Raw genomic sequence first — 9,276 nt, 5'->3', positions numbered from 1 at the left:
CTGACTTCTCTATCTGCTTCTCCAGTTTTATTTTGAGCCTCCATGAGAGTAATCTGGGAAGACAGTTTTTCTGAAAATCACAAAATAAATTTCTTTAAGTCATATATATGAAGTGTTTGAAAAATAAAACATTATTGTATATGCCCAGAACTGGGCAGTGTTACGTTCTGTCTTGCATAGAGTCTCTATGAGTTAGTACTGACTCGATGGCATCTAACAACAACAAGTAAGTCCTAGAGTGGTGCTGTAGGGTAAGCACTAGACTCTCACTTCAAGGACAGCAGTTCAAACCACCTACCACTCCTTGGAAACATTATACAGGGTTGCTATGAGGTGGAATTGACTCAACAGCTCTTAACAACAACTAAGTTCAGGAAGTCCTGTGTAGCAGGTGATAAACAAAAGGAGCTCTCACTCCATTCCTACTGACTACTCACACACAGTCCAAGAGAATAAAAGATGGAAACATTTTAGTCCAACAAAACTTTAATCAGCAGCTACTATTTACCAGGTACTAAATTCATTCTTAGTAAATGAAAGATTGTTGTTGTTGCCGTTAAGTGACGTCGAGTCAGGTCTGACCCACAGTGACCCTGTATAGGGTTTTTGAGGAGCAGCTGGTGAGCTTGAACTGGCAATCTTGCAGTTCAAACTAACTTTGCAAGTTCAGCACATTAATCCACTGCACCACACCAGGACTCCAAAGCAAAGATTATAAACAGAAAAAAAGAACTACCCCTGCCTTCAGAGAGTGTTTACTCTTATCTTTGAAGTGTTTGTTTAGTATAGTAAAAACACAAACATATATAAAGATCATTTAAATACAACATTGTTGTTGTTGTGTGCCATGGAGTCGGTTCCAACTCATAGGGACCCTGTGCCGGGTTTCCGAGGCTGTAAATCTTTACGGGAGCAGAACACCTCATATTTCTCCCATGGAACAGCTGGTAGTTTCAAACTGCTGACCTGCGGCTCACAGCCTGATACGTAACCACTACGCTACCAGAGCTCCTTTAAAGGTGTACAAAGATGCATTTAACCCAGATTTGGACATCAGGATCATTTCCTAAGAAAAATAATACACTAGTTAAGGCATGAAAGTTAAGTAAGAATTAAGTAGGTAGAAAAAGGATAGGATTCTAAGGAATGGATAGCATTAGCAAAACCAAAACTGGTTCCTACCTTTAAACCTTTATTTATACTAACCTCTGTTACCTTAGCCTATAAAATTAATTGCTGTAAATGTCCTTTCTTCATTTTGTCTATAAAAAATGTCACCTTTTTATGTCCTATTCAAGTTACACTTCCTAGAAGATAACTTGATCACTCCAAAACAAATGTAATAAAGAAATCCTCAGCAGTTACAGCCAATATTACAAAATGTTAAACATAATAACTGGTATGTGGTCTAATTTGTTTAATGTCAATTAATCTTACTTTGTAGAACTACTGGCTCTGCTTTCTAAGGTAGCTTTTATCAGAGGAGCTAACATGTTATACATGCACATTGATAAAAATCATGGCAACTCTGTGAAACAAGAAAACAGGGAATTATGGCTTTCATTGATACATACCATTCTCCTCTTTCAGTTCCTCTACCTCTCTAGGGCTAAGGTGAAATGCGCCTTTTTCATTCTCAAGTTCTACCACTCTCTTCTGAAGAGAGGCAACAGTCTCCTCAGTGAACGCCTAAATTGTAGAAAGACAACAAATTAATAATTTTCCAATGTACAGCTCTCATATTAATGCCTAGATAGCTTCCAGCTTCTAAGAGATCTCCAACCATGAAAATGCTTTAAAAATAGCATCAACTGAATCTGCTTTGATAATATCTGAAGTAATGGTTTACAGAAGGTAAAAAGTGAAGTAAGGTATTTACCACAAACCCAAGGCAATGGGGTTTAAATTGAATACTGAAGCCCGCATGACAAATATAGAGACCCTACATCTACCAAGGAAGATGACCATAAGAAACAGTAACAGTTTCAAGTGCACAATGTCATAAGATTAGATTAATGTCACTGAGTAATAAGGTTTCTCTCTTGAAGGACAATGAACACGAAGAAAGGACTCTCAAACAGGAGCAGAGACAAAAATAATACATTTGTTGTTGTTAAGGGCCGTCAAGTCGATTCCAACTTACAGCAACCCTATATAAGATTTCTGGGGGGTCTGAACCACTTGACCTTAGAGTTAGCAGTCCAGTGCTATCCTAGCCACCAAGTATCATAATAGTTATCTTGCATTTAATTCATGGATCCAAAAATCTGATTTCCCTAATGGCAGCTAAAGATCTAATTATGCTTTATCTTTAGTTTTATGTATTCTTATATATTTTCCTTCTGCTAAGGGATAATGCTATACAATTTTCAATAAAAATATTGATTTTTTGAGCCACAACAATCTTCGTATAGCACACTTGGCACTTCATATGATCTTGAAAGAAATACCAAGTGGTGAATTTAGGGTTTTACAGTTTTGACCCTGAAGAATGTTCCCAATTTGCAGTACAACTAAAAATTACTGAACCCATTGTTGTGGAGTTGATGGTGACTCATAGCGACCCTTCAAGACAAAGTTGAATAGCTCTCCAAAGTGTTTCCAGGACTGTAATCTTAGGAAAGAAGACCACCTCATCTTTTACCTGTCAAAGACTGCTGGTAGGTTTGAACTACTGACATTTTGATTAGCAGCCAAAACCTTTAACCATCGCACCACTTAGCCTCCCTGTACTACACAGAACAAATAAAAGTCTGATAGAGAAGTCCCAGGTTTTTCTGACTTGAAGAATAACAGGATAAGAATTTGTCAGAATGTGAAAGGAAGAACCATAGAGAGTGTCAGAGAGAGAAGCCCCAAGTTCTATAAACTCAGCCCAAATCTCCTGCTCAATGATGAACTATATTTATTTGCATGCAACTCTAAGCCATCCTGTTAAGGTAAAAATAACTAAACTGAATTGAGTGGCTGCCCACCAATAATTCCAGCATTTGTTTTGTGAATCAAAAAAGTTATTGGCTGATAAAAACTAAGCAAACTCTTCAAAATAATATAACAGAATCCAAAGTCTTGGAAATAAAGCTTTTACAATAGTAAGGATTTGATACAAAATTAAGATATAAAAGAAGAAAGCAAAACTTAACTAAAAAGACAGGAATAAAAGAAAGGCACAAAATGAACATCAAAAGAGATCCTGAAGCCTGCACTTAAACACTGAGCAGAAGATTTCAAAGTACAGCTTGAAAAGAAAAAGTAAAGTGTTATAATGAAATATGCAAAGACCTGGAGTGAGGAAACTAAAAAGGACACAACACACTTGGCATTTCTCAAGCTGACAAAATCTCAAGAAAAAATTCAAACTTTGAGTTGCAATATTAAAAGATTCCATAGAAGAAATGAGAAACACAGAGCGCAATATTAAAAGATTCCATAGAAGAAATGAGAAATACAGAGCGCAATATTAAAAGATTCCATAGAAGAAATGAGAAATACAGAGTCACAGTGCCAAAAATAATAGGTTGATGTTCGACCATTTCAGGAGGCAACATGTCATCAAGAACCAATGGTACTGAAGGAAGAAGTCCAAGCTTCACTGAAGGTACCGGTGAAAAACAAGGCTCCAGCAACTGATGGAATACCAGTTGTTTCAACAAACAGATGCAACACTAGAAATACTCAGTGGTCTATGCCAAGATATTTAGAACCTAGGTGCCTAGCCAACCAACTAGAAGAGGTCCATATTTGTGCCCATTCCAAACAAAGGTGACCCATCAGTCTCCTTAATACCATATGTGAGTTAAGTTTTGCTAAAGATAATTTAAAAGCATTTGTATCAGTACATCAACAAGGAACTGTGAGAAAATCAAGCCAGATTTAGAAGAGGATATGGAACCAAGGGTAGCATTGCTGATATAAGATGAATCTTGGCTGAAAGCAGAAAACACTATAAAGATGTTTACCTGTGTTTTGTTGACTATGCAAAGGTATCTGACTATGTGGTTCATTACAAATGATGGATAACATTGTGAAGAATATTAAATTGTATTCAAGCAGAACCTATACATATGCCAAGAGGCAGTTACTTCAGGGGAAAAAAAAGAAAAAGGTGATCTATGTGGTTTAATTAGCCCTAGTGTGGCGCTGTGGGCTAATGGGCTAGACCGCGAGGTCACTTTGAACTATATGGTCAGCGTTTCAAGTTCACCAGCCACTCCTCAGAAATCCTATTTAGGGTCACTATGAATAGGAACCGACTTGATGGCATTTAACAATAACTGTTGTTGTTGTTGTTGTTATGTGCTGTTGAGTCGGTTCCGACCCATAGCCACCCTGTACAGGGTTTTGTGGTTTAAAATCAGGGAAAGTGTGTGAGACCAGTATCCTTTCACCATATTTATTCAATCTGTATACTAAGCAAACAACCTAAGTAGCTAGACTACATGAAGAACGTGGCATCAGGATTGGACACTCATTAATAACATACAGTATGCAGATGACACAACTTTGCTTGCTGAAATTGTAGAGGACTTAAAGCATCTACTGATAAAAATCAAAGCATAGATTACATCTCAACAGCAAGAAAACAAAAATCCTCACAACTGGACTAATAAGTAACATTATAAGAAACAGAGGAAAGATTGAAGTTGCCAAGTATGTCATTTTACCTGATTCCACTATCAACACACATAAAAGCAGCAGTAAAGAAATCAAACAACATACTGCATTAGGCAAATCTGCTGCAAAAGAAATGTTAAATTAAAAAACAAAGATATCACTTTGAAGACCATGGTTCACTTGACTCAAGCCAATTGCCTCATAAGCATGAGAAAATGACAATGGGTAAAGAAAACAGAATTATTGATACCTTTGAATTATGGTATTGGTGAAGACTTTTGAATGTACTATGGGATGCCAGGAAAACAAACTATCTGTCTTGGAAGAAGTAGAGTCAGAATGCTCCTTAGAAGTGAGGACAGCAAGATTTCATCTCCTATGAGGGATCTTTAAAAACGTTTGGGGGGAAAATGGCATGAAAATATAATGGAATTTTTCCATGAAGTGTGTGACTACTTCTTGTTCCTTGGATATGTTATGAGGAGGGACCAGTCCCTCAAGAAGGACATCATGCTTTGTAAAGTAAAAGGTCAGCAAAAATGATTTGGATTGACAACATGACTACAAAAATGGGTTCAAACACAGCCACAGTTGTGAAGATGGTGCAGGACCCAGCAGTGTTTCATTCTGTTGTACACAGGGTCACTAAGAGTCAGAACCAACTCAACAGCACCTAACAACAACAACAAAGAGGTGGAACGCTAAATAGATCAAAATCACATTAAACGTCAATGAATTGATGATGAGAGAACAGACGAAATTGGTAAGCACAGATCCTGAAACCAGGAAGTGAAAAAGAGAAACGGATTTAATTCAGTGTCTAGCACGAGACTCTGCAAGCCAATATGTCTGTCAATTTAGAAAACTATACTCATAATGAAGACGAATGTACCCCAGTATCATAGACTGAAACCAGCCAATTAAGATCATCAAATTAACTTCTCTTGTTCTTATATTCATACATACTAAAGAAGCTTACGAGTGATTATAATTTAATTTCCCACAGAAAATTTTGTAGAGCAAAACAGCCACTTGGGCAATCAAATTTTTTACTGCTAATTAATTTATGGAAGCACTATGATTTCCTTAACAAATTTATGTGTTTAGTTAGATGGAATTGTGTATACTAAGCCTGATCAAATCTGAATCTACCAAAAACAAAACTGTCTTCTGAACTGAAAAATTGATATTAAAAGTAATAATATACCTCTAAAGCATTTAAAATAAGAAATGTTCCCAAGATCGTGGTGCTTATCTACAAGGGGACTTCAAAAAGTTAGTGGAACAATCCATTCTTTTTCATTCCATTTTTTCCATGAATTCTTTGAAGTACCTTCAATCTATTTTCTCATTATTAAATGCTGAAACACTACATTAAAGTACTCCATAATTATTTTCAAATGGAATTTCATCCAAAAATCTATTTATCAAGCAAGAAAAACAGAAGACTTCTACTGCTTTCTGGAATAAATCCTCACTAGAAAACCCAAGTACAGATAGAGCAAGACAAACAGATGAGATCCATAAGAAGTTCACATTGGATTACCTGTATGCCTTCATTACAAACATCCGGGACAATAGTCTGAGATGCCGTTTCATGTTTTTGCACAGTTGACAGAGTTAAAATTTGGCTAATTTCTTGGGATTTTTCATGAAGTTGATCTAAGGAAAAGGAAATAAAGTTAAATGATCTCTGTTCCTAGTTTGAAACTCAGTGAGTTATCATCTTGTAGGGATACAGCACACATTATTTACTCTAGGTCCAATTACCCTACTGAAAAATTATCATGCAATAACATTTTTATTTCAACAGTTTAAATGCTGTCAAGAACCAAAGGGTACCTCAATAAACTACTCCTGCACCAAAGGGCACCCCAGTAACCAACTTCCTTCAAAAGGACCGTAAAATAGGCCAAGGCATTATTTTAGTTATTTTTCCTTTCTCCCCTGAATATGAGTTTGTCATTTTTGTTTTCCTTTCCTCACTCTCCATTTAAGTTTTATGGATTTCTCCAAAATGCCATTGCAGAGCTTTGAAATGAACATGGTCCAGTTGTTAAGAGAACAGTGTGCTCAACACTCTGTTCCTGTGTAATGCCCCTCAAGGCTTTCTGGTTAATGTTGACTTCTTCAATATAAATCTCTAACTTAATTATTTTTAAATATTTCCTTTAAATATGTATCAATTTATTAATAAGGTTATCATTTGATGAAAAAGAGTTTAGGAACGCCGGTAATGAGAAAGTTTGATTTTTTAATTTGCAAACTTGTAAAATGTGTAACTTGTTAGAGTATGTATTGCTTTTATGGTAACACATTTAAATAAGTTTTCTTTAAATCTTCTTAAATAATAAAAGTTTTCTTTAAAAAGAAATTCCTATACAAAAAGCATTCAGATCCATCTTTAGATCTATGTATGGACTATTGTTGTTGTTAAGTATCGTCTGAGTCAATTCTGACTCATAGCGACCCTGTATAGGGTTTCCAAGAAGCACCTGGTGGGTATGAAGCTCTGACCTTGTTGTTAGCAGTCCAGTGATTGTCCTACAGTGTCTCATGAGGACTACAGATCTAAGGATAGCTCCAAGTAATAATTCAGGTCTCCCAATCTAAGTGTCTAGATCTGGCCTGAGTTCTCCACAAACAAAATCAAATTCTACTATTCATGTCTGTCACTGAACCTTTCATGCCAGAGTGAAGTGTCACACAGCATTCTATGTAATACCTAGCACATCACTATCAATACTCTCTAGTACTGTAATAATAATCCCAGTATCAAGTCAGATTTCAACTTGAGTCAGAGGCAAAACAAATGCAACAAAGTGGGAAGATGCTCTTCTTAATCTTTCTTTTGATTCAGTTGGTTTGAGAAAAACGATAAAGTCATAAACAAAATGCCTGAAAATATGAAGTAGGAGCCACTTAGGTGCTATAGATGTAGGTTTGAAAGACAAATACTGACCTTCCAGATGTTGAATTGCCTGCGCTGACTGAACTGATTGTTCACTCTTCTCTTGGAAGAGCTTTGCATTTTGATTCTTGAGGGCATCGCAGGAAGACAGCAATTCTTGTTCCGTCTTCTGAAGACTCAAAATGAGAGCAGTCTTCTCTCCCATTTCTGTGTTGTGTTTTTGCTCCAAGGCTCTGTATTGTGACTCCTGTTCAGCCTGAGCTTGGCCTGCTTGCTCAAGCTCTTCTAAAAGATGATTCATTTCTTCCTGTAAGTTATGGAAGGATAATTTTCTCTCTGCTACTTCAAGTTCCATCTTTTCCATCAGAATCTTGCATGCTTGTCTTTCTGTTTCCAGAGTTGTCTTTAAAGTACTGTGTTCAGATTCCAGCTGCTTTAACTGCTGAATCAGAACCTAAGAAAAAAGATGAAGTCTCATGAATCATAAATTCATTCTTTCATTTTAATAAACAAAGCCAAGTGTATCTTCTAAGTGAAACATTGGGCTAAACACTCAGAATCAAACATAGTAACCCAATATAACAGTAAAACTGCCCCCGTGGCCTAAGCTGTAATCTTTATGGGAGAAGACCACCAGGGTCTTTCCTCTTGTGGAACAAATACGGGGTTTGAATCACACACTTTTCTTTCAGTGGCTGAGTGCTCTATTTTTGCTTGTAAGGACTTTTGACAGTTTGTACTTAAATATTTATTTGCCATTTCCTTTTCATTTCTGCCCTTCCTATTAGAAAATGAATTCCACAAGGACAGGGACTGTGTCTATTTAGTCCTCATTATTCTCCAGCACCTAGGAAGGCATGGGAATATATAGTGGTACTCAATAAACACTGAGTTAATGAATGAATCTAGTCCTTGATCTCAAGGAGCTGAGTTCAGTGGGAAAGCACATTTAAACACATCATTATAATGCAAATTATAGGGTCTGTCCTAGAAGTACTTACATGGTATTAACTGGATCAAAGAAAATAAATTTGTTAAGAAGCTCTCCTAAAAGAAGAGTTGCTGAGACTTAACCTGATGAGAAGCTGGCCAAGATTACAGACAAGAAAAAGTGTGCTATGGGCAAAGAGACAGGCCAACAAACGCATACAACGAAAACCAAACCCATTGCTGTCAAGTTGAACTATCTTACAAGGGTTCAAGGCTGTAAACCTTTACAGAAGCAGTCTGTGGAGCAGCTGATGGGTTTGAACCACCAACCTTTCAGTTAGCAGCTCAGCACTTACCCACTGTACTACTCAGACTCCTTAAGCAAATCACATAGTAAGAAAGAGAAGAGGCTGAAAGAATAAGGAGAAGTCAAATCATAAAGATTATATAGAGTGTATTGCTAAGATATTTGACATTTGTTCTTTTAAGTAATGAGGAGTCATGGTCATACAGGACTTTTACACACATCACCCCGACTGATGTACTGTTGTTTCTGTCTGTACAATCGAGATGAGATTAGCAGTTCAGTGCTTAACCCAGGGCTCCTTTGATTGCTGTATGTTCTTGTTGTTGTTAAGTGCTGTCAAGTTGGTTCTGACTCATAGTGACTCTGTATAGGATTTCCAAGAAGCAGCTGGTGGGTTTGAAGTACTGAACCACTAACTTTGTGGTTCCAAGTTCAGTGCTTATCCTAAAGCACCACACCAGAAAAAGACGTATATTTGTTGTTGTTGTTGTGGTGGTGGTGGTGGCTAAGTGCC

The 9,276-nt window shown here is 36.8% G+C and overlaps 1 protein-coding gene across 1 annotated transcript in view; it reads right to left on the bottom strand.

Moving 5' to 3' along the window:
- Nucleotides 1-9,276, bottom strand: part of GOLGB1 (golgin B1) — a gene marked incomplete at its 5' end in the record, with an annotated part of 115,439 nt that overhangs the window by 49,287 nt on the left and 56,876 nt on the right. Inside the window, 4 exons of the mRNA XM_006864196.1 lie at nt 6-70; nt 1,575-1,689; nt 6,161-6,276; nt 7,577-7,979. Of these exons, the coding sequence (XP_006864258.1) occupies nt 6-70; nt 1,575-1,689; nt 6,161-6,276; nt 7,577-7,979 (699 nt within the window). The remainder of the gene's footprint in view (nt 1-5; nt 71-1,574; nt 1,690-6,160; nt 6,277-7,576; nt 7,980-9,276) is intronic.

The sequence above is a fragment of the Chrysochloris asiatica genome, unplaced genomic scaffold, assembly GCF_000296735.1.
Source record: "Chrysochloris asiatica unplaced genomic scaffold, ChrAsi1.0 scaffold00061, whole genome shotgun sequence".
Classification (NCBI taxonomy): domain Eukaryota; kingdom Metazoa; phylum Chordata; class Mammalia; order Afrosoricida; family Chrysochloridae; genus Chrysochloris; species Chrysochloris asiatica.
Note: the sequence above shows the minus strand (reverse complement) of the source record. Positions and strands in the feature narration are given on the sequence as shown.